Below are 26725 nucleotides of genomic sequence, written 5' to 3' on the forward strand. Positions count from 1 at the left end.
AATACTGATAAATAAAGTATATATAATAGTAATTAATAATTTATGTTATTATACAATATTTAATATTATTACGATTACCAATATTTAGATTTATTTTAATTTTTAATTTAGCTAGGTAGTATTTAATTTACCATGTGTACATAATTTTAATCTTTTTACTGGCTCAGTTTCTTAGCATATTTAAATAACTGAATACAAAGCTACCTTAGAAAAATACAATGGTAAGATAATTTTTGATTTGTCAATGACTTTTTTTTTAACACGATAAATTTTAGTGTGAAGATGAATGGTCAGATATTGAAAAACGGTTTGAAAAAGAAGGTATTGACTATAGCCGTTTGAAGACTGAGGAGAAATTGATTCATGTTTGGAGATGGTTAGTCGATGCCGATATCAATTTACAGAACGCAAGGAAAATGATTGAAAAATTACGTTTAAAACAGAATGAAGAGTTGGAGGTAAGTTCTATTATTAGTTAAAATTTTTAATTTCAAAATAATAACTAAATGATTATTAGGATATGGAAAATTACATGGTTCATATACGAGTGCTTGCTGATAAACGAATTGATGATATGGAAAAAACCATGTCCATCTTTGCTGAGCAAGTTGCAAGACTTGAATGTGAACTAAATGGTTTAGAATCGATAGATGGTGATAATGTATGTGACAAGGTAAGAATAAAAACGTAGATACATTTTATTATATGGGAAATAATTTATTGTTGACTAAAAAAATTTTCAAGTTTTTCAAGACATATTTAAAAATGAAATAAGTAAGGGTTCAAAGTAAATATAATTTACACCATTATTTGTTTTTACTATTCATACATTTTACTCTATTTCTGTTTTAGACTTTCATTACATTATATTTTCTTTTAATTTAAAAATTTAAAGAGAATTGATATTTTATATTCAAAATTGATACATTTAGACTTTTGATTTGATAATTATATAAGTAAATCACTTACTTGCTTCTTAGCAATGTTTTCAAACATTTGATTTTCCTTGCAGCTAAGTAAGTGATCGACAAGGTTAAGGTATGGTTAGTTATACTTTAAAAAAAAAGGTTTAAACTTTAAATGCAAACAATTTAAGCAGAAATTATAAAAATATAATGTCACAATGTTGCGATAAAAGTTAGTTTTATTAAAAAAAATATTTGTTTACAATACTTCTTTTTCTTTTTAGGTTTCAAATTTGATTCTTGGTTACACGTCTCTTGTGAATGAAGTAAACATATTAAAACAATTTAAAAGTTTTGATGTAAATGGAATTTGTAAAGAATCTGATGACGTTTTGATAATTGAAATGATTAAAGTAAACAGTTTACTTGTTATGCCTATTGCAACATTAAAAATAAATATAAGTGTTTTACTTGTAGATTTCGGCTGAAAAAGAATCTTTAAAAAGACAAGTTAAAGAATTGGAAGATCGGATTAGTGTTTATGACATGACTAAAACAGAATATAATACTCAACTAATATCTATGGAGGTATTATTTTAGTATATTAATTTTAACATATTATAAAATGAATTATATAATAAAAACCCCTATCTAAGACACAAAACAATACAATTAAAAATAATTTAGAAATATTTTTTTTTTTGTAGATAAAAAAGAAAATTTAAATTAACTGGATCATTACTTATTTTAGCTAATGTATAAATAATTTAAATTAATAATACAAATTTAAAACAATGTTATTAATTATTTTTATTTAATATGCTCTCTTTCTAATCTTAGCTATCAGAAAATTCAAACAAAATTGATGGGAAAGATTCTTTATTGGGTAATTGATATTTTTTTCTAGATTTGCCTGTGCAACCACTATCCAGTGATGAGTTACAATTACTATTGATAGTTTTTTTTATACTGTTGCTGATTTTGAGTTTTAAATAAATATAATATAATAATTTTTGTTTATGTAATAGCAGATTAATAATTACTTATTGAAGTTTGGAAGTTGACAAGTTCTTTTCATCTTGTATACAGAATAACCAAATTTTATTATTAAGAGGATTTACAAATGTACATCATAGCAAAAACTGTTTTAGCATGACTACTTTACTCCCTCTGTATTTATAGTAGAATTACCAAAATACCACAACACAATAGGGAAGAACTTTATCTGTGTTGTAGTGTTTTTATTATTTGTATAACTTAAATACATTTCAAGTTATCAGGTTGAGAACATTGGGTTTTTTTTTCATTTAATAATTAAAAATTATAAAACTACGACACAGACAAAGTTCTTCCCTGTACGTTGTGGAATTTTGGTAATTCTACTAAAAATACAGAGGGAGTTAAGTTGTTGCGCGTTAAACAGTTTTTGCTACCTATGCTGTACATTTGTAGGACGGAGACAACGCATGCGGGATGACATCCACTTAATAACAAAATATGTTTTTGTAGAATGAAAATGTAAAAATGTATGGATTGTAAGAATAATTAGTAATATGATTAATTATATTATATGTTATATTTTAATACATTTTATTAAAAATGAAAAAAAATATTGATCAACTTCTGAGCAACAAAATTGAATTTTAATCTTAATTCTTTGTGCATGATATGTGAATAATTTCAATTATATTGTGTTTGAAATATGAGCATGAATAATAAATACTTTCATATTTTTTTATAACTACTAAGTAGTTCACAATGTTTTTCAACTGTTAATAAATAATTGACTAAAAAATATAGTATAAGATTTAAAAAAAATAAATAGGGCATTTCCTTCAGTAGTACATATTATATTCCGAGCAACTATTAAATTAGGAAGAGTTCCAAATTCATACTCTACAATTCCTCATTTATATATATTATGTTTTGTTAGTACTTTAAATTATACGTAATAAATACATAGATATTCTTAAACTCTGAATAAAGCATGTACTGATGATAATATGATGCATGATCTAAAAAAATATATTACGCCTAGTGCCTATGTTATTATTACTTATAATATATGAAATTACATTTAAAGAGCATGTAATTTTTAATTTTGGTTAGTTTTTTAATATTAACTTTTTAAGTTAAAAAATATTACGTACTTGTTCTACTTATTGGACTTAATAATGTGTTACTGATATTGAATTTGGTTTTTGTAGATAATTAATAAAAAATCTTTAATTTTAATACATATTTTATCTGTTTATTTAATTTTATTCAGATAGTTCAATGTCTTGGAACAGAAATATAACAAATGATGATACATCGAGTATAAGCATCCAATTATTCAGGTAACAGACTAATATATGAGTTTTTTGTTTTCAGTGAAATTAATTTATTTTTTATTTTTAGTGATAGAACAAAATCTGCAAGCAATATTTGTAATGATTTTTTTAACTGTGCACAAGAGGAAAAGAGTGATGATCAAAAACAAAATGTTAATGAAATAACAAGAACTTTTGGGTATATTTTTAGTTTAGTTTTGAGTATATAGTTTAATTTTGAGATTACTGTTAAGGTACAATCTAAAACAATCTATAAATGTTGAATTAATTATACCAGTCTTCAGTTTAAACACCTTACTATTTTAAGTGTTTCAGTATCTTTAATATTTCTGAATACTTGTATAAAATAAAAAGATAAGTTTTACCAAATCTAATTTAAGAGGACTGTGCTTCAAGCCGACTGTTATGTTTTTAGTAATTGGAACTAACTAACCAGGTTATCCAAAAATTTTTATGGTTTAGATTAAAAGTATCCATACCATATCTTAAAAAAAGAATTATAAATATTTTTTTAATATAATTATAATTGAATTATTAACTGTTTATGAAAAATTATAGCCCGGAATCAACACCGCCAAGTCTATTGTCTAGTGAACTAGCGACTCCACGACAAATGTCCACTATTATAACAGATGGGATGTTGAGTAACCAATCAGATGAACTAAAAAAAATTAAAGTAATATCATAACTCATAAGCATTAAATATTTTATAGACCTGCTTCAACATATACAAATTTAAAAATATTTAATACATAAAAAAAATAGCTTAAATGTTTTTTTTTCATTCATTTGAAATTGTATCGGTTCCAACTACATTAATAATGTAAATACACTTTAAGGTGGAATTAGAAGCTCACAAGACCTTGGTATCATCTCTTGGTGAAAAATATAATGCACTAGCACTTAAACATTTGCAGTACAAATCTAAAAGAAAAATGCAAATTGAAGCTTTAAAGTAAATATTAAATAATAAACAGTCCATAATTAACTTAGTCTCATATATATGTATTTAATAATCTATTTATATTTGTTAGAGGTAATTTGGAAGCTAGTCAGTGTCAAATGGAATCACTTAAGACACAATTAAGTATACAAAAACGCAGATTAAAGACAGAAGAAGAGTTCCGCAAACAAGTAGAAACAGATTACAGATCTTTGCAAGAAGAAAAACGCAATATTGATTTTCGGTAATAATTAAAGCAAATGTTGTAGTATTTATAAATTTATAATATTACATTTAAAGTTATGTTTTGTTATTTTCTTAGAATTGCAATGTCAGAGAATGAGCTACGAAATATGGCAAGGCACCTTAGTGTATTACATAAAAAGGTGGCTATGTTAGAGAGTGCTAACTCTGATTTATTGTCAAAACATTTACAACTTGTTTATAAAAATTCACGTATACCAAAAAGCACGACATGTGATTGCATTTTAACTACTATGTCTGACGACAAATAGAACTAACTAACGATAACATTTTCGTTTTAATGTAATTCTTTAACTTTTCAAATATTTTTTAAGAAGTACAGAGAAAAAACTCTTTTTGACTATTTAAAATCATTTGTCTTTCATTACAATTATATTTAATCAATTTTATTCCATTACACTCTTCAGAATAATATTCAGTTGAAAATTGAATCATTTACATTTTATTAATATTATAAATATATTATACACTTCAAATAATAATATGTTTGTTTCACTGTACTTAAAAATTAAATGCTTACATTATTTATGAATGGGTGTTATTCGTGTAATTAAGTCCTTCCATTAATTTATTGTGCCAAATAAAAAATATTTTCAAAAATAAGGTATTCATTTATTTTAAATGTTAAGTTTGTTGTTATCTGTTGTTGCTTCGGCTACGCTATAAACTCCTTTAAGAAGCTTTCCTTGACCTATCTGTGATGGATCTTTTGGTGGAAGATATGGACCTCGATCACCTGCATACACATAACTAAACATGATCAAGTTAAGGTATTTTCTATAATATATGCATAAATATTGTAATCATTTCCAAAACAATCTTAAAAGGATATAATAGTTAATCTTTTATAGTACCTATCACTGGATATATAATAATATAATATAAATATTATAAAAACTTAAGAATCTAAAGGATACGGCAGTCGAAGTACCCAATAAGTACTCTGTGTAAGTTCAATAGGTGTATCGAATCCAGTTACAAATATTGGACCACCATTTTCTTCAGGTTGCACCATAGGATTTAAAGTTACGTGTACAGGTGCTTTAGGAGTTACAACATGGATTCTCATTAGCTGAGCTATCAAAGGAGCCGAGCTGTAAAATAAATAATATTTTAATTTTCAAATCAGATATTTAATACAATAAAAGTTAAGAGTTAATGAATTACCTGCAAGGGCACGGAAAGTATAATGGCATATCTGAATTAGATACCTTATTTCCGTTTTCTTTCACGATACCATTACCTGCAGTAGTTAATATCTTGTCAGGTGCTGAACACATAAACCGATGACCTCTTGGGCATTCATATTCAACTCCAATGAAAATTTTAACAGAAAATTCTATATCAACAATTTTATCATTTAATTTTTTTGATTTGTAATATTAGGATAATTACATTTTAAATACAATCACTTTATGTTACCTCGAGAACCTTTAGTTTTTCGTCCTCGTTGAATAGGAGATGAATTAATTTTATTTTTATCAGAATTCCAGTATCTATCTCTAGGATGATGTTCTAATCGAACAGTAACATCCCAAGGTAGAAGATAAGCTGTAGAATTTAAAAATCCAGGATGTTGTGTTTCTTGAAGTCCTATATTATGCGAATACAAACAAGAAGAGCCTAGACATACTAACGACCAAGATGGGAACTGAGGCAAAAAACTATTAGGTGATTCGGTATGCAACATCCCTGGTAAGTATTCTGTGGTACTTGGTTGTCGAACTAATGATTTGTCTGAAAAAATTAATCTATTATAAATATCAATAGTAAATTAACAATTTATCAAATATTACCTTTTGTGTCACCATCTGTATCAGTTACTCTAATAACAATCTGATTTCCTGAGATGACGTCTTCATTTTTTTGCATGTTTGTCAATTCAACCGAAGTAAGGCCCTGTCTATCAGGAACTTCTCTGTTTCTCGATGCTTCACCCAAAATTTCATTTATCGGATCTACAGAATGACAACTGGCAAAAACTCCTATGCATAAAATGGGAAAAATTATTGAAAATAATATAACAATTTAGAAATAATGTATAAATAACTTTTATTAACCTCCTAAACTTAATACTTGTGTATGGCCCATTTGAGTTGGTGTGTGTAATAAACCGGCACTGTTTTTTCTACCAGCGATCACAGGAGGCTTTGCAAACAATTGTGCCGCTCTATTTAAACAATCTTATCAATATAGATTAATGTATAAGCTTTTCCAAAAATCTCACCTATAATCTTGTGTACTAGGTTGAAACACTGGGAAATTAATTCTATCTAAACAACCACAGACACAATCATTGGCCATAATTTGATAAAAATCATAGTTAGCTGTTCTAATTGTAAATGGATCTTCACGAGTACCTTGCTTGTGACCACAGTTGCATGCTGACAAGTACATGACACTACTTGAATGTTCCATAATAAGTAGTTCGTCCCTATTAATATGGCTGTAAAGCCAATAAAAATATACTTTCAACTGATGAACAACCAAAATTATTTCCTATGATTTTTTTTTTTAATTATATGAAAATGAACGTTAAGCAATTCATAAAAACTAATATCTAAATTTTTTTCATGTTTTATTTTTACAAATATAATAGTATTTAACTATTTAAGTATAGTCCTTACATGAATATTTTAAAATAATAAATGTTAACTATTAAATATAAAAAAATAAATAAATTATCAGGAATATAATAATTAATAAGCAATACTATCACTAGGTACTAAGTAAATTTGTTACTCCACGCCAAGCAAAGAATGTGTATCTTGTCAACTAAGATACTAATAAGAAGATGTTAAATCATTATTTGTATAAATCAAAATAAATTAAATAATGTTCTAAAATTTTAATTTATTTAAAATAGACAATTTTTAAATTACCAAATTTTTTTTATTTATACAAAGATTTTAAGCAGTCTTATTAAACAAATAATGAATTTAATAACATAAAAATATAATAACAAAGTATTAGATTGAGTGTTTTTGAAACATTTAATCTTTTAAGTTTTAACTCTGTAAATACCAAGTATACTCAAAATATAGACTACTTCTAAAAGCCATAAACTCATAAATATTATACCTCTACAATTTTGTGTTTAGTGGACAACATTTGGTTATGTTAACAGTTATTTATAATCAGATATGAGAATAAAAAATATAATGAAATTTGGTATGGAGAAACCTGTTACTAACATCAGTATATTAAACTCACAAATGCAATTTTATATGGCGGCTTTTTATAAAATAAAAAAATAAACCTTAGATTAATATTAAATGTAACATTATTGGGCAATATTCACAATGCCGAGTATTCTTTAAGTAAAAAAAAATGTTGGTCACTAATTAAGTTTAATTAGAACATTTTTTTATTAAATTTTTTAACTATATGTATTTGCTAGGGATTAATACCTGATTTTTGTGTCTAGTGACATATTTGTACATGGGTAACATAAGTACATACAATGATAGTTGTAGAAAAGATTTAATGATGAATATTTAATGAAATAATAGACCATAGAAGTTAGAAGAAATAAAATACATTTTAGCATTATTCTTATGGCTTAGCATTTTGTATGAGAGATAGATAAACCCAGGTAAAATAAACAAAAACTTGGAGTAATCGGAAATATTTTATTCATTATTATGAGCTTGAATAAAATGTACATTTAAAATAGCCCTGTTTAAGTAAAAATATAAATTGCATAGTATTTCATATGTACAAATACATTTGAGGGGCGGATGATGTTCTGGTATGAAAATATAAGTAAGTATAGTGAAAAATGTTTGAATTTCAAAATTTTGAGTTTTATATCTATAAGAATAATGTAATAAATATGTTAGAATATATTCTAAATATTTCTCATGCAAGTATATGTATCAAGTAACAGAGCTAATATATTATAGCAAGCATTGTTAACCATTCTGGTTTAAATAATAAAAACTACTTGTCATCTTGTTCTGGTTCCTTGATAGGTCCATCGACAGTACCCCCTTTATGTAAAGGTTGTGTACACGGATTTCCAGTCAAAGAAAGAGTTTCACACATTTGACGGCCTGATTGCCATAATTTATCACAGTCTTGAACTAAAATTTGAATATAATCATCGAGTAAAGGACCACGGGCATGTTGAGCAAACACTGAAAGTGCTTGAGCTACCTATAAAATACAGAAAATAATTTTACTTAAATCACTTTATTATATCCTATAATATAATACTTTAGTGTCATGATAGTTTCTGTTGTAATGTGATGGCAAATTTTCCTGATAAGCTGCCATGGCAATAGGCTGAACTTTACGGCAGCGTCTCTCGCTAAAATTGGTATCAATATCTAAAACTGATCTTAATGTTTCCATAGCAATTTTAGACTCTTCATCAAGATTGTTTGCTAAGACAAATAAATTGTACATTTCATTTGCCACTAGACACCATGTACCAAAAGCTGGAGCCTAAGGAGAAAATTGTATATACCATAATTAAAATTCCAAATACAAAATAATACACTATTGGCTAACGATAAGACAAACTAAAATAATATTCATAATTAATGATGGTAAAAATATTTAAATAATTATTGAGACAATAAGTACAATAAATAAAATGTAAAATACAATAACAAGTACATTTTACTTTTAAATAAGTATACAATAATACTTCTACTTTCAATTTCAAAGAGTGATAAAATGTATCAATATACATGAATACATCCAATATGTTTTATGTAATTAATAAAATTAATTAATGTGTCAATTGAGTGTGTTTTACAGGTTATTAATGTATTTGTTAATAATCAGTAATTATGGTTCAGTTCAAAAATCAAAATCTAACAAATAATCAATTTGGATTTAAAAGGAATAGATGAACGAAGGAAGCAATTCATTGTCTATGTCTAGTAACAAAATAATGCAAAATTACAAGCGACAGGTAAAGTATAATGGATATTAATTATGGAATACTAAGAACATATTTTTCAAAAAGAGAAAACTATTCACCACAAATGGAACAAACATGGACATCAGAAAAATACAAGCATGGAATGTAGTATTATCTGGAGTATGATCATGGACAATATTGAATGCTGATAGAAAAAAATGGAAGCCATCAAAACTATGAAAATTTAAAAAAATTCCTGGACAGATTGAGTGTCAAATTAAGAAGTTTATTGGATAATAGAAAATAAGTCAATAATTATGACAATTTCGGAGAGAAGAAGTGCATAGGACATCTGGACATCTCATAACTTATAAGGAATAATGCATAGGTAACATATTATATTATTGAAGGGAAACTAGGAAAATGAAGACCAAGGCAGTCGAATATGAAGCAAATTATGTAGGATATAGGAAAAGAATAAAATAAAAAATTGAAGGAAGTTGCAATGGATAGAGAATAACAGAGGAATTTACATCATTAAGCATTAAACTAATCTACGGATTAAAAAATAAAATAGTTCAGTTCTACAGATTACTTCAATTAACATTTTTTTTTAGTTTATTTAGTTTAATTGACTTATAGCTTGTATCAGAATAAAATAGCTTACTACCTCAAAATAGTTTGGAATTGTAATAGCATGTCTACCTATATTATCATCAAATCCTTTTTTGAATGCTACATCAATATGGTCAAATAAAAACTTTTTTATATTATGACCTAAAAAAAAAATTTTAAAACTTAATTATATTATGTTCCTCATTATTTAATTACATATTAAAGGTAGTTTTATTTTTTTTCACTAACTTTTGTTTAAAAAGTCTTTCTCAATATCTTCTTTAACTTCACAATCATTGAAACGATCTTTAATTTCTATGACAAATTTATTTGTTATTATCTACTTATACTACTAGTCCAGTCGATATAATGAAAAAAAGAGGGGGTAGCTGGAAAGTATTCCAAATTTAATGACATTTTTACAGGTTGTCTAGGGGTACTCTAGGATGTCTATCCTAAGTTTTCAATCTCGAGGACCCTGTACTAACTTAGGGGTGCGAGGGTGCAATAACCCCAAAACTTTCAGACTTTTTTCAGTTTTTCGCTTATATTTTGTAAACTAGTCATATTTTCTGTTCATAACGAAGTTGTAGACTACTAAATTTGCTAAAATTTGGTTGGTAAAACTTATTTCTAGACCAAAAATTAACCAAGATACAGTTTCTCAACATTTAAAAAAATAACTGAAAAACTAAGGTTTTGGTTCCGTAACTATTTAATACCATAATTTTCATGTTAATTATGTCAATCACTCATCAAAATTAACATCTAGGAACACTATGAGTCTTCGAGGTCGACAACTTAGGACAGACATCCTAGAGTACCCCTAAACAAACTGTAAAAATGTCATTAACTTCAGAATACTTTGAAAGTAAAAAGTGGATATCAACTGGACTATACAGTTAAATATTTAATTTATGTTGTGAATACATACCAACAGATGAACTATTGCACAAATTTATCAACGAGTTAGTTAAAAATTCATCCCAGTCTAAGACCTGATCAGGTGAATCATCCATAAATACATATTCTTGATTAGCTGGGATAGCAAATATTGAATGAGTGCTGCATTTTTGAAAATTAATACACATAAGCACAAAATATATTTGTAAAATAATGAAATAAATTAACTATTTTGAATACCTTATATTTGAAATAATTCGTCTTTTTCGGAGTATACAGTAAATTTGGTCTTCTAAAGAATGTTCAGCTTTTTTTAAGCCTGGGTGACATGGTGCATTTGTTTGCCTACTTAAAATCAAAATATGTATTTCTATAAATTATTATTATAACTAATATTACTTAGTTTTTTTAAATTCATTTGGACATGTTTCATAATAAAATAATAATCTTGGTGAACACAGTCTAGTATTCTCCATCCAACTTGTAGACACATTAGGTATTTTCGATAAAGTAGATTTTATTGCGTTTAGGAATTTTGATCTGAAATAAAAATAATATAGCTATTAGAATATTTAAAATAAATAAAATGAGAATCATTAAGAAAATTAAGCTTAAATAAAAAAATTAATTAACCGTGAACAATCGAGAGCTTTGAAATAGCTCAAGTAGCTAGTGTCAAATACAGGGACAGGATTTGTTAGTACAAGAATGTGTGATACATTAAACAAAAACAATAATGAACATGCATAATTGTACTTCAGTGATGACCAAACTCTTAGAAAACCCTAAAAATATAAAATAAAGTCAATTATTTAAGATATTATTAAATATATAATACTAATTAAATTTAAAAAATATATTTTCTTACTTTTTCTTCAATTTCGGTTGATAATTCATCAATGTTTTGTGTGATTGAATGACTATCAAATGTACCAGTTAAGTGAAGATAAACAATCCCGCCTGGCTCATCATAAAAACACTCAATCGATGACTGAAAATAAACCGTATCATTATTATTATGTACTTTCAAAATAATATTATAGTCATATGATTATGAGCTATACATTAAATAAGAATATTTTTTTAGACTTAATAACTATTGATGAAAAAACTTTAAAAAGTGTTATTATTTATACCATGAATAATTATGGATATCAAATAAAAGATAATTGAATGTTTTAATGTCAAATTATTAGTTATAGGAACAAAGAATATTACAATTTTATACTAAACATTTTTTTTTTTATCATTGGTACAGCATCAACAACTTAGATTATTACCTTACAACAATAATAATATTAGCTACATAAGAATAAGTACATTGAATTTCCTAGATTGAACTGATCATTCAAAGGTCCAATAAGTTAATAGGATTTTCAATACTTTGTTAGGTACCTGAAGTTTTGAATTTGAAGTTGCTTGTACTAAAGATGAATTAAATATTGGTCGATCGTAGAAATCATTCACAAATCGAGCCTTGCATGATTTTGAGACTAATGAAGATTTTCCAAATATAGAAACAATAATAGTTGGTTTGGTATTATTTTGAATTGAACTGAAATAAAGGTAATTTATATTAACAAATAAGTAACCGTTGATTAATTAAAAAATGGTACATTTCGATGTTTAATTAAACATAGAAATGTACCATTTTTTGTAAAGTTCTATTACCATATTTATTCATACAGTGGTCAGTGACTATCAACATTTTGTTGGATTATTATAATAATTTAAAACATATTGTTCAACATTCTTAAGGGGATTGGAAGCAGTAATTTTCCGTCTATAACTAACACACGTGAAACATAGAAATTCAGACGTATTTTCATTCCAACATACCGAAAGATCTAGTGAAGCAATAATAATTCTAAAAACAAATTTGAATTTGTCATCAAGGCTACTTGAGATTGACTTTCCCAGATTTTTAATTTTTTGATTATTACTTTTCCGAACATTTAAATATTCCATTTCGTTTTTTAGTACAATTTTTTTTAGAATTTTGAGGGATAAAATCCAAAAGTTCTGAAAAGTTCTAAAAAGTACAATCTCAAGTAGATATGACGACAAATTCATATCGCTTCGCTAGATTAATCAGTACGTTGGAATGAAAATACGTCTAAATTCCTATGTTCAGCATGTATTAAACAAAATAAGAAAATCACCGCTTCCAATCCACTTAAATCATATTTTTAAATAAAACTTAAAATCTCGGAAAGTTTTCAAATAAGAAAATTAACTATATAGGTACCTAGTTTAGTTTTTGTTGAAAAATTGATACTAATAATAATACAACTATTTTAAAGATTAACAAAGTAATATTAATTTAATAAAAATTAACAACAATTAGTAAGTATGATTATTTAAAATATTTTATATAATGCATATTTTAAAATTATATTTATAGTTGTATCTTAATGGCATATTTTATGAATAGAAATGTATAAAAAATTAAAGAAATATTACGATAGACAAACTAATAGTTATAACTTATAACTTATAAGTAATAATAAAATCAATAGAAATATCAATCTAAACCATTATTAATTTGTTTTAATATATTATCTACTTTACACAATTTTTACCTGATAAAATCTTCGTCAAAAGGCAAAGATATTTTCTTATATTTCATTTTTTACAAAACTCTCACAATTTACAAGTTAAGTTTACAGTTTTAATACTAAATAATTATTCAAAATAAATCACAATATCACATATGACAGAAAAAAGTATATTAAATAAATTTTGGTAGTTACTAATTTGGAATTATAGACAAGTCATGTATCCGTGTACTGTGTAGGTGAGGTAAATAATAAATATTAAAATATTTAATATACAATTTTGTTTATTTTTTAATTTTAAAACAGATTATAATATTAATTTTTTTAAAACGAATATGATAAGGATCTAGATAACAGTATCATCGGTAACATCATTGTTCTATGGTAACACGGCCATAGATAGTCATCGTGTATGGTAACAAGAGTCGTCACCATGGTCTTAAGGTTCTATATACATATCATGAACTGGTTCATGATTAATTAATTAATAGTATACTGTAGTTGTATTTGTTGTAAATTGATGATATTATCATTATCAATTTACAACAAATACAACAATACTATATATATTCAACTATGCCGTATTGCCACATCGTTTGGTTACTGTGGTATCGTTATAGAAGACATAGGGTAATAATTCTTAAATCATATACTATAACATATTATCTATTTGACTATTTGTCGTAACGTTGTTCTACATTTTATTATTTTAGCTAGTTTTAGTATTAGGCCTCTCTTCCAGACTGTATCGTAGGCTGCCGGGAGGTCCAGGAAAACTGCACCGGACTTTTCCTGTCTGTAAACTTGATAGAATCAGCCTTTCGAAAAGCTGATGAAAGCAGTGATACAACTCTTATGGGGTCCGTGGGTTCTTTATTGTAGGCTTTAGGATGACTATAACTTTAGAATAGCGCCCAGACTTTTAGATGTTATTCTTGTTTACTATATTAGTGAATAGTGTTGCAACCCATTTGATGTTTTTAATTATTATTATTCAAATATTCAATAAGTAGGTAGGTTACACCATTTATATTTTATCTATGTGTTACACAGTGAAACTTACGTCTAATGTTAGAATACTTGCAGGTAATAATCAATAATACAGACAAACAGACGTACAGTTCAAAAGTTGTACTATGGTTTATATTCGTAATAACTAATGGAATAATAATTTATAGAAATAATTGCCATAGATTAAATATTAGGTATAAGTGTATAATCACTACGGGTTACTATAATTCCTAGATTATATCTAAATATACAATATATTAGTACTCGGTAATAATCAATAGGTAACAACAGTAAGTACTAAATATACACGGAAATTGCGTTGGTGGTTATCGCGTTCACATTTTTCGGAGAAAACGAAAAGCAAAAATATAAAACACGAATATCATAATAATAATAGTCCATCTTTCACCGACATTGGCAGGTTTCATCGGTGACTCCCCCGTTTATTTTCAGCACGGTAATTTTCCTCTCCAAGGACTCTGTAAAACTTTCGGAATGCGATTGGCCGCCGCCCGTCACCCGCAACCCGGTTGTCGATACTCTACTAGACAAGTATCTTAATTCGTGGTCCTACGCCGGACGCCCAAGCTCCAAGTTCTTACATTTTATATTTCGTTCTCTCGTAAACCGTGATCTTGACGACTGGACGCCTCGGCCGCGGCTGTCCGTCGTCACATCGGTCTCGTTAAGACGTCTGGTCACTAACTTTGTCTTTTTCGTTCAGTTGCCTGCAAACATCTTGGTTTGCGTATTAATAAATATTTTTTTATTTATTCGTGTACCTACTCTACAACAAATTATATTAAAATGTCCAATAAAAATCAACTGCACGACAAAGTCGTGCGATATGCAAACGGTCAGCAACAATCGACGCCACTGCCCGTAAGTATTTTATGGACAACCGTTTTATTGGTTTATAGTATTAGATAAAATACCTATTATACAGTATAATATTCCGAAAGTCCTGTATCACCCTTAGTATCCCGGTGGAAAATCGATATATCTATTTAAGTTCTGGTTTTTACATTAATGAGTAGGTATGGAATTCTAATTTCTAATTAAATGACATAAGATTTGAATCATTTTGGTTTAAATCTAGTTTAGCGGCTACTCAAATTTTCGAATTTTTTTTTTTTGAAACAAGTAATTCGACGAGTTTTGAACGATGGTGCAAATATAAATTTGCGGAAATGATTAGTTTTGAAGTTATGGACTTTCGAAGTTCGCTATTTTCGGTGTTTTACTCATGCGCGCAACGCTCTATTCAACGAATTTTTAAATTATTTTATGTTAACTGCGTAATCACTGCCCATATTCTACGACATAACTTACCCTGTAACTTACTTAAGGTGGTGTTGCATAGCAAGTCGGGGGATATTTTCGATTTGCGGAGCGTAGCGACGAGTGCCGCTAGCTGTGTAATCACTGCCCACATTATAAGAGCGTTAAAATAGTGATTTAATAAAAATATATTCTTAATCTAACAATATTATATAATATTTTTTTATTTTTAGTGATTAATTCTAATTCTAATTTAATTTAATTTTTAATTCTATTTATAATTTAATTTTAATTTATGTTCTTAGCATAATTCACTATCTGGATCTGATTCATCTGACGCCTGATTATCTAAAATATATTCATACTCAATTGCGCCTAACGGATTATACAGATTTCCTGCATAAGTAAAAAATTCTTTCAACGGATCTAATTATAGAATTTTTCAACGTTTCAAAAACATGAATTATAACTTCAAAACTAATCATTTTCGAAAATTTATTTTTGCACCATCGGTCTAAACTCGTCGAATTACATATGTTCCCGAAAAAATATTAAAAAATTCTTTATTAAGAGCATTAAAATAGAGCGTTGCGCGCATGAGTAAAACACCGAAAATAGCGAACTTCGAAAGTCCATAACTTCAAAACTAATCATTTCCGCAAATTTATTTTTGCACCATCGTTCGAAACTCGTCGAATTACTTGTTTCAAAAAAAAAAATTCGAAAATTCGAGTAGCCGCTAAACTAGATTTGTTCCATTATTTTTTTCAAAAATTTCAAAAAAATATTTAATAAATACCTAAGTATACTTAAGTTTTTAAATTTTTAAGATAACCGTTTTTTTTATTATATTTTTTAAACAGTTCAAAAAAATATATATTTAAATTGTGTTTAAAATCGACCAAGTTAAAACAAATTTAGTTTTTGATTTTCTAAGAATAATAGTTATGTTAGTAACACACAAGACACAAATCACATGATTTAATCAATCCCGAGGATTGTACATTTATGTCTTAGTCCATACTCCGTAGCGATGAAATATTTATACGTTATATAAACCAGTAAATCTCTTTAGTCCACAGAAATTATTATAATTTATACAACCTTCCTTGGGACACCAGTCATTTACACCCATCATACTTGAGATCACATGCAATCACTTTAAGGTAACAAGTCTGCAGTCTTTGGTAATATTCCAAATAAAGTAGGTATTTGGAATACTTTTCCCAAAAGTACCTATTCTAAGTAACTATTTTGAATACTTTTTATCTATAATAACTTTTTCCCTTGTTTTTCTGGAAATGTTTATATGTTTTACACATTTTAAATCAAGTATTAATAACTTAAATTATATTATATTTAGAAATATTAAATCATAACATATTATGTTGATTGTTGGTGCTAATTTTAAATTTTCACAAAGAAAAGTACCATAGGTTTAATATTTAAAACAAAAACTAAAAAGTATTTTAAAAGTATTTGGATCGCCATTGAAGCGTTTTAACGTCACTGTCAAACCATGTTCAATAACATAATTTTACCTTATACAATTTTCAATGGTTATTTCTTACATTTATTTATTTATACAGGTATGTAAAATTGTTGGAAGCTCTAAAGACAACTTAATTCCAATCTCAAAAGTATCACAAATTTCTTCAAAAATAATGGATCGGGATATAAAGTACTATAAAATTGTATTATCTAAATACTTTAATTTTATTATTGTAAAATAGTTTTTATGTATCATAAAAATAATTAATATAACGATAAATATAATAGGTATCACAGCCCACTTACCAGATTAAGGGCCCATATTACAATAGTTGATTATGCTTAACCCACTGATTTTACCGGCCGAATTCTGCAGTTTAACAAGAGATCGACTATTGTAATACGGGCCCTAACTGATAGGTGGTGACAGGTTCAATAATAAATTTTTAAAAAAAAATAGTGTGTGAGCTATAATTATTAAAAATCATATTTAAAATATCAATAAATTATTAACATGGAGAAATATTAAATTTAATTAATAATAAGTTGAGGTTAATTGGGCACCCGCTGAACTTATATTCTGCAGATGTCCTCAGTATGTTAACACTTTTAACAATATAATAATATAATGTAGGTATATTTTGTGATGTATGTAATATTTTCTAGCTAACATACATAATATTTATATAGTACATTATCCATAAGTAAATAAAAAATATGTACATTGGTAACAAATATATATATATATAATATTAAACAAAATATAGGTATCTACAGTAAATTGTGTAAAAACATATTTTAATTATTTATAATAGTATTGATTTATTGTAGCTTTATAAAATGTATAAATTTTTTAAAAATTATTTTCCAGACAAATACAATCAGTGATTTATCAGAAAAAACAACCAATAGTTCCATTAAGTTTAAAGATTTCAAAAGAAGTAACTATAACCAGTATAACAAATGTCAATGATACAGAAAATAATATGATATTAAATAAGTTAAAAAAATTACCTGGTATTACTATCGATTTAGTTAAGACTGAACCCGTTTTTAAAGTTCCTGAATCTCCAAGACTTAAAAATAATAATAAAAAAAAAAATATTACATCACATAATAAATTAAAAGTTTTATCTGAGAAAAAAGGATTGTCAGAAAGAAGAGATGATAATATAGAAGCTATGGATAATTGTTTAACTCATAATAATATAAATATCTCAAACACAAATTTAAATCCAAGCAAAACTATAAAACAAAAGCAAATATTTAATAATATGGCATTGATAACAAGTTCAGATCAAGGAGTTTTAAAAAATCCAGAAGCTTCTTTAAAAAAATATCCAGTCTTGGAAAAGGAAAATGTACAAAGAACTAGTTCTCCCAAAAAACTTCAGAAAAAAGTACAAAGTTTTTCTAAGATTAAATCAAAAAGTTTAAAAACTATAAAACCAGTAGAAGTATCAAATAATTGTAATATTTTCTCTAAAGAAGTGAAAAAAGTTTCAGATAAGGATACAATTATAAATAACACGGAACTCAAAACCAACGAATTGGCGAATGAAAGTTATAGGCTTATGGATTTATCAACTGATGGTCAATTCAACATTGTCCCGGCATCTTTTCCTTCAAATTTTATTAATGTTCATGTTCCTGAGTATAATAATTTTTTAATGGGAATTAGTAAATCTTCTGAAGACTGTAGTATGAATTTGGAAATTTCTCAAAATGATACTGAAAACGGATCATTAATAATTAAAGAAGAGTTGGGTCATTTTTCAGATTTTCTAGGTTGTGTCAACACTTCACTAAATATAAATAAATCCAATGATATTCATTCTGAGTTAGCATCTCAATCTTTTAATAATGGTATTTCCTCTCTAGATAATATTAAAGATGAACAACTTTGTATAAACAATAAAAGTTATGAAAATATAAATGGAAAATTTGAAGATGAACAAAAACATACCCCTAACTTTTATTTTTATAATCATACTTCAAAACAACTATTTCTTCAACATAAAGACATGAATCAAACAATGGACACATACATTAAACAAGAAGACAAACAACTATTACAAAATGATAACTCGTTAGAAAATATTCACAAACATGTAAATGAATTAATGGAATTCAACACATCTATACCACAAATACTACCAATTAATACTCATCAAAACTCATCAAATTTAAAGTCTGATGAAAATGAAAATGGTATTAAAAGAAAGCAAACTCAAAATGAGTTGAATGAAAAACTAAAAAAACAGAAATTGTGTTAAGGTGTTTTAAAAAACAGCTTTTTTTTAAAAGTTAGATGGAAGAACTATAGTATTTAGATTTCTGTACTTTATATTATGCATTTATAAATACTTCAATTGTAGGTATTCAAACACTTTATTTAAATCAATTTTTATTTATAAACCTACTTGTCTACATTTTTCTATACCTATAGTAGAATTATTTTTTCTAACTGCCAATAATTTATTAATAAATATGGTATTATATTAATTAGAATATAGGGATATTTGAATTTATGAATTTACTTATCGAAAAGCAATATATGTTTTTAAAATAGTAATGAATATATTATAAAACAAATCTATTAACATTTAATACTATTTAATTTTAAAAAAATAATGTATTAATTAAAACTTGCCTATCTACATTTTTCTATACCTACCTAATACCCATAGTAAACATAATTTTTCTAATTAATAATAATTTAGTAAAAATGTGATATTGCATTAATTAGAATATAGGTACCCATTTGCATTTACTTCATTTTCTTTATCAATAAAACAATACATGCTTTTAAATACTTATTAGTTATTACATAGGTACCTATTATTATAAATATAAAATTTAAATGTCGATATGGAAATAAATTATATAAATGTATTATTAAAATGTTGTGTATTTATTATTTCTATGTATCATGTATGTATATTTTTTATGGAACAATAACCAGTTTTATTTATATGCTATTTTATAATATTGTAACAATTATGTCTGAATTTTTACACTGTCATATAGGCAACCCAACAGACGGGCACTTTAAATAAAGTTGTTTCTCTCTTATTATTATTTTTTTTATATAAAATTACCCTCTGCGGCATACCTAGGCCATTGGGGCATACATTTATTATTTACATCTAGAACTTATCTCTAATGGTATTAAGACAAGTTTGTGTACATATTCACAGAAATTTTTTTTGTTTGTATTGAAGGTTTGCTTTTATGTTATTATTTTATAATAATATGCATCAATTACGTGATTATTGATGAATATTTTATTCACTATAAAAACTTAAGAGGACGTCTCAGCCGTATTATTTAGCGGTAAAAACAGGTCTACCGTCTACGAAAAACAAACGAAACGCTATTAACAAATTTTTTAGCTATTTAGCTTTAGAGCAAAAATACCTATTATTAAATGTATAGAGCACAATATTTAGGAGACTACACCATCGGCGTTTTTTGAAATATGAATTATTAAAAAAAGGTGGGTAAGTGGATGTCGCTCTGCTGTACAGTAGGTTACAAGTGGGTTACTGTAATGGATGGTGTTAAATTTGAATTCAATGATATAATATTGTATTAGAAAAACGATTCTGAGCGAAAACGGTCAGTCAGCCTATGATATTACCAAGTATATTTGATGATATTATTTATAATAAAGTAATTCATATATAACCTATTACGTGGAGCCTTGTTTTAAATTTTCAATCCTTAGCTATAAAAGTTGAACATTTTATACATATATAACTACAAAATAATTATTAAATTTTGTCAACATTTAAACTTTAAATACTTATAAAAAAATTGTGCCTATGTATTTTTAATATTTTTCAACTACTATTGTAACAATGTATCAAGAGCCTTGCTTTAAATGTTCACGCTTATTGATATTTATAGAAAAAAAAACATAAAAATTGAAAACTGACAATGTCCGTAAACAGCTCAAAAAGAGTCAAATTATTTTCAAAATTTTATCGTGCATAGAAAATGCTAATATAAACATTCGGTGAAATTTTCAAGTATCTATAGTCGTTTTTTAATTACAACAAAATAAGAAAATCGTTACATGAGAAATCGAGTGAATATCAAATGTTGTAAAAATATGAATTTCAAACGCTCATAAATATTTAATTTGACTTTCTTGTAGATATGTTTTTTTTGATAAAGGTAGACAAACTTATGGATAATCTTGTATTACATTTTCAAATCTTAGATTTAAAAAGAAAAATTTTTATGAATTCTCAACTCAAAATAATTTACCAATTTTCGTGATTTTTCCGTACTTTGTCAAGATTTGAACTTTAAATGCTTATAAATAAAATCTGTGACTAAGGATTTTTAATATTTTTCAAATATCATAGTAACAATATAGTAGGAGCTTTGTATTAAATTTTCAAGCTTTTTTACCCAACAAATAATGTTTTATTGACATCCATAGAAAAAAATACTAATAAAATTGGAAACTGAAAATGTTCCTAAACAGTTCAAAACAAATCAAAATATTTTTAAAATTTTATCGTGTATAGAAACTGCAAATATAAACAACCAGTGACAATTTCATGTATATTCATTTGTTTTAGAGTTACACCAAAAACCAAAATCGATGTTCTCAAAAACAGACTTTGCGTCAATATTCCCGTTTTTCCTTAATTTTTCTTTTGTTTTTCACGGCGCTTTTAAAAATTACTGGGAAATGTTTACTTTTGACCCCCAAAGTACCAACTAGATCAGCCATACTCAATCTTTTTTTTATTTGGGCCACATAAAATATTTTAAAATATTACGCGGGCCGCAAGTTGAAATGAATAGAACGGAAATTAAAAAAAAAACTAAAAATAAATTTATATATTGTGTATATTGTATAACATTTGAAAATTTATTATAAAAAAAATGTAATTAAATATTTATTCTTAATAAACTTAATAAAATTCACACTAATTAAATATTTATAATATTTATATTTAATTAGTGTGAATTTTGAAATTGAGATAGTTTTTTCACTATTTTGAACATATCTGGTTTGTAGTTGCTGCATGCTACTCTTAACAAGTCGTCAAGATGTGAATCAGTAAGCCGATTTCTGTACACATTCTTTGCATATTTCATTTTTGAATATGAAGTTTCACACTATCAATTCAACGAGTTCTGTTCGGGCCACATATAAATCGTTGGAGGGCCGCATGCGGCCCGCGGGCCGCAGGTTGAGTATCGCTGAACTAGATTCACTTTCCTATCAGAAAAGTTACTGTTGAAGAAAATCCAAGCATTTTTACTGTCCTAAAAGGTGATGACATACACAAAAATAAAATAATAAACACAGGTATCAATGTATCATTATAAAACCAATACATTTATCGCTATCGCTCAGAATCTAAAAGTTACAGTTGTTTAAAAATTGTAAAAAAAAAACGAGCTGTTTATTTAAAATAGAACAAAATCCCGATGCGGTTGTCTCCAAAATGCCTATTATGCTTTTATGTACTTGAAATAAATTTTTTTGTCTAGCCCTTCCATTTTATGTTTGTTGTTCTATACCTGCATAGAACAGCAAACAGTGTCAATGAGTTCATGGTATGTCGTATGAACTATAATAAATGGGTAGGTAATAGCTTAAAATATTAAATTAATATTTTGGTCTTATATTTAAATATTGTAGGATAATCTTTTTATTTGCAGCCTAATTCATCGCAAGGGAGAGGAATTTTAATCATTGACAAGTTTCACTCACAAAACTAATTTAACTATAAATCGGTTTTTTTTCTTTTACCTATAACTATTTTTTTATTCAGAGCAATTAAATATTTATTTTTTTCAAATAAACAATATTTAAATTTCAGACGTGAAAAGTTGATCAACAATTAATATTTTTTTTTACGTGATTGAATATTATACTACAACTAGCTGAATTACCTGGCGTTGCCTACTTACCCGGAAAAAAATTCTGATTGTTCAACTCCTTTTGGGTGTAACACGCTGTGAAAGCAATGTATTTAAGTGTAAATGATATTTTATTTTAATGCCATCTCGACCGGCGTTGTCCGTGAGATTATCAGCAGTATATTATTATCACAACAATTTCGATAGTAAATCTCAAAATCTCTGTTGGAGTACCTCCCCGGGCTGGACCTCTAATTTACCCTTTTCAAGTTAGCCTATCTTCTCCCCAGATGTCTACTCTATCCTTGTACCAAATTTCATCGCAATCGGTCCAGCCGTTTAGGAATGAATTAAGGACATAGACAAACAAACATTCATTTTTTTTATAGGTAGGTATATAGATTGTAGGTACTTGTACAATATCAATTTTACTTTAAATTCTGAGCGGAGCGATGAGTGTAGGTATTGACTTTACAATAATGTGTGTTTTTTTAGTTAATTTTTTTATTTGTATCTTTCATCACCTTTTAGGACAGTAAAAATGCTTGGATTTTGTTCAACAGCACCTATTTTGAATATTTTGATAGGGAAGTATTCAAGTATTTAGTTGGTACTTTGGGGGGTCAAAACTAAAAATTACCTAGTAGTTTTCAAAAGCACCGGGAAAAAACAAAAAAAAAATTACAGAAAAACGGGAAACTGAATATTGGCATTTTCTATACAACATAGGTAACATTTTGAAAATATTTTGACTTGTTTTGAGCTGATTACAGACATTTTCAATTTAGAATTTTTTTAGATTTATTCGTTAGGTCAAAAAGCATGAAAATTTAATACAAGGCTCTTGGTATATTGTTACAACAGCAGTTGAAAAATATTAAAAATACATAAGCACAGTTTTTTTATAAATATTTAAAGTTCAAATTTTGACAAAATGTATCTTATTTAAAATTTATAAACGGTTAGGTATTTGTTAAAAATATTTAATGTATAAAAGATTCAACTTGTATAGCTAAGGATTGACAATTTAAAATAAAGTTCCGCGTAAGTAGGTTATTATGTTATAAGTGTATAACCATAAAAAATATAAAATTTTTTATAGTTATTTTATGTTCAAATTTAGACAAAATTAGATATTTAAACGAAGTAAATGATTTTAGTTTTGTGTTATATTTTAAAACAATTATTCATGAGTACTTCTAAAGTATATTATTGTGCACAAATATGATAATAATTAATTAATAACAGATTAACTCATACCGGCTATACCGTATTAATAATAAGTATAATTAATATAATATAAAATATCCTAGACTGACAAAATATAGTCTCCGCTCAAAATCGTTTTTCGTATATACAATGATATTATATCATTGAATTTAAATTTAACATTACAGTCAACCACTTGTAACCTACTGTACAGCAGAGCGATATCCATGATCTACTTACCTGCTTTTTTAATATTATATTTGTAGCGTGTACATATTTTTCGTTTGTTATATAATTGTCCGTGAAAAAAAAATATTTATTTTAAGTCTAAATGTAAATTTAAGCACCAAATAAATAGGAAAACAAACTTAAGTATCCATCGAATCTTCCTGCAATGAAACCTTACTGACGTGCAGACTGCAGTATACTTCTGACTGCTGATTGCTGATAAAGAACCAGCTTTCTTCGTCCGTCTTCTGCATTGAACTGGATGTATCGAGATATTTTATATGAAAATATCCTGAATAGAACGAAATATGTGAGTACAATATGACATATGTTATATAACATCAAATTTATGACAATGTATAACACAACTTGTCATTCTATTACTGACATATTTTTTTTGTTCATTGACAATAAAACGATTAACGATTTTAACAATTATTAATTTTAATAATTGAAATTATTAAAATCGTTAATCATTTCCAACGAATGGGGACGATTGACATTATTGCCATAGATGACAAAATATATTATAATATAATAAATGCATAGACTTTTTACTCAGTGTAAGGTCTATGAATAAATTATATGTTCTTTTATAAAATTATTTTTATTCAACCCACCATATTTTACTAATATAAGAATACGTAAATAATTAATAGTAATATAATTAAATAATAAAACAATATCCTTAGAAAGTAGAAACAGAAGTTGACGGACGACGGTGTTTCTCCGATGAATTGTTTTTTGTACGGAATCAATAGATAACAAAAGATTTAACAATTATGTGTATTTTATATAAAATAATATAATATTTATTTTTGTGTCTAGAAACACATAGTAGTAGAACAAATTATTCGATACTCAACTTTGAGTGTGGTTTCTGGTTACTAACACCAAATTGGATTTAGTTTTAATTAAAATTCCCAGTATCTAAATACAAACTTTTGAAGTAATAGTATTATTATTAAAATTATTTTTTGGTAGCTTATTGGTTACTGAATTACAAAGTGGTTACCTACTTAATAACTTTATTTTTTTTTTATTAATTTAAAGGTTGACTGAACTAATTTTTTAAAACAAATCATATATTTATTATCTATATAGTAATTGTATTATTATATTATTTTATGTATATTGTTACTATATAGCATTATAGCTGTTAATAACTTGTAAGGCAATGAAATTGTGTCTTAGCTGTCTTAAAATAATATTTTAGAATTACTTACCTACAACAAAATAAGTAACTATAATCGTTATTTTTCGTTAAAACGTCCAATATTGTAAACATTTAAATTTATTAAGTATATATGATTCATGGTTAAATAATGTATTGAATGTTTTCCAAAAAACGTAAAAAATAAATATATTATGAACAATTCCTATATTATAGATAAACATCATATATGTCATACAAGTATAAGTACCAACTGACAGCTGCGCAATGGTTTTATCATAATCCGATTATGAAAACGTGCGTAAAAGATAACTTTTTAGAAGCAAAGTTATACTTCGCGCCACGAGAGGAGGAACCCGTTTCGCGCATGCAGGTCGTTTACCCCACTTTGAGCCATTTAGTGTAATACTATGTCGATACGTGATGCGCGGAATCGAACGTGTTCCTTCTCTTATGGCGCGGAGTACAGTAGGTATCTCTTATATTCTAGACTTCTTTGTGCTCGAGCTCGGGTGCTCCTTCTGTATCTGACTGTGAGTTTTCATAACAATCAATTTATATTGAAGTTTATTATTATATTATAATATTTATATTCAAAAAATACAATACAATATTTAATAGCTATACCTAGGGTACTGGGTAGACTACGGTATGATAACCGTTGTAAATACTGATTAGTGGTGTAGGTGTATAAAATATTAATATTAACAATAGGTACATTGTTTTAAATACTTCATACAAAGATAAATTGTTGCCCGGCGTATAGCTTAGGCAAAATAGGTACATGACTGCAGTATTCAATATTGTCCATAGTTTCAAAATTAGATTTTTGCCACTCCGTTCGCAAAGAGAATGTGGTTAGTGGTTACGTACAAACTATAACGCGTCATAGGTACTCCTCAAATCCTCAGCACCAGTCGTATGCATGAAGTAAACTCTCGGTGAACAGAGTATAGGTATGATACATGTAAGTACGGGTAAATCTAATTTCGTCCAAATTTTAACTTAAAATATTTATAAAAAAAAACTTATACCTCGGTATATT

General features: G+C 26.6%; 3 protein-coding genes across 6 annotated transcripts; 2 read left to right on the top strand and 1 right to left on the bottom strand.

Annotated features, from left to right (window-relative positions):
- The first annotated feature begins 6 nt into the window (after positions 1–6).
- LOC132942798 (cytadherence high molecular weight protein 2-like) lies at positions 7–5048 on the top strand. Its single transcript, XM_061011444.1, has 12 exons — positions 7–221; positions 276–458; positions 518–673; positions 1190–1318; positions 1383–1493; positions 1746–1791; positions 3175–3244; positions 3306–3416; positions 3797–3914; positions 4078–4193; positions 4273–4425; positions 4504–5048. Exons 1-12 carry the CDS (start codon positions 219–221, stop codon positions 4694–4696), a joined length of 1389 nt encoding a protein of 462 aa, XP_060867427.1. The 5' UTR covers positions 7–218; the 3' UTR covers positions 4697–5048.
- Positions 4871–13708, bottom strand: LOC132942797 (nonsense-mediated mRNA decay factor SMG8). 2 transcript variants are annotated; one of them, XM_061011443.1, is made up of 18 exons: positions 13419–13708; positions 12232–12391; positions 11705–11827; positions 11470–11621; positions 11236–11376; positions 11077–11181; positions 10868–10998; positions 10183–10248; positions 9989–10095; positions 8664–8894; positions 8392–8603; positions 6673–6891; positions 6506–6615; positions 6242–6430; positions 5868–6182; positions 5613–5784; positions 5363–5539; positions 4871–5195 (listed from the first exon to the last, which is right to left on the bottom strand). In XM_061011443.1, exons 1-18 carry the CDS (start codon positions 13463–13465, stop codon positions 5063–5065), a joined length of 2790 nt encoding a protein of 929 aa, XP_060867426.1. In that variant the 5' UTR covers positions 13466–13708; the 3' UTR covers positions 4871–5062. The 2 variants fall into 2 exon arrangements, with proteins under 2 accessions (XP_060867426.1, XP_060867425.1); XM_061011442.1 differs by having other exon boundaries at positions 11077–11184.
- Positions 13709–14958: 1250 nt separating this feature from the next.
- LOC132942949 (uncharacterized protein MAL13P1.304-like) lies at positions 14959–20081 on the top strand. Of its 3 annotated transcripts, XM_061011671.1 has the most exons (4): positions 14959–15287; positions 16762–16852; positions 17276–17367; positions 18049–20081. In XM_061011671.1, the coding sequence occupies exons 3-4, from the start codon at positions 17351–17353 to the stop codon at positions 19451–19453; spliced, it is 1422 nt and encodes a 473-aa protein (XP_060867654.1). In that variant the 5' UTR covers positions 14959–15287; positions 16762–16852; positions 17276–17350; the 3' UTR covers positions 19454–20081. The 3 variants fall into 3 exon arrangements, with proteins under 3 accessions (XP_060867654.1, XP_060867652.1, XP_060867653.1); XM_061011669.1 differs by lacking the exon at positions 16762–16852; XM_061011670.1 differs by lacking the exons at positions 16762–16852; positions 17276–17367.
- The last annotated feature ends 6644 nt before the right edge of the window (positions 20082–26725 follow it).

Source organism: Metopolophium dirhodum, chromosome 4 (genome assembly GCF_019925205.1).
Source record: "Metopolophium dirhodum isolate CAU chromosome 4, ASM1992520v1, whole genome shotgun sequence".
In the NCBI taxonomy this organism is placed as follows: Eukaryota; Metazoa; Arthropoda; class Insecta; order Hemiptera; family Aphididae; genus Metopolophium; species Metopolophium dirhodum.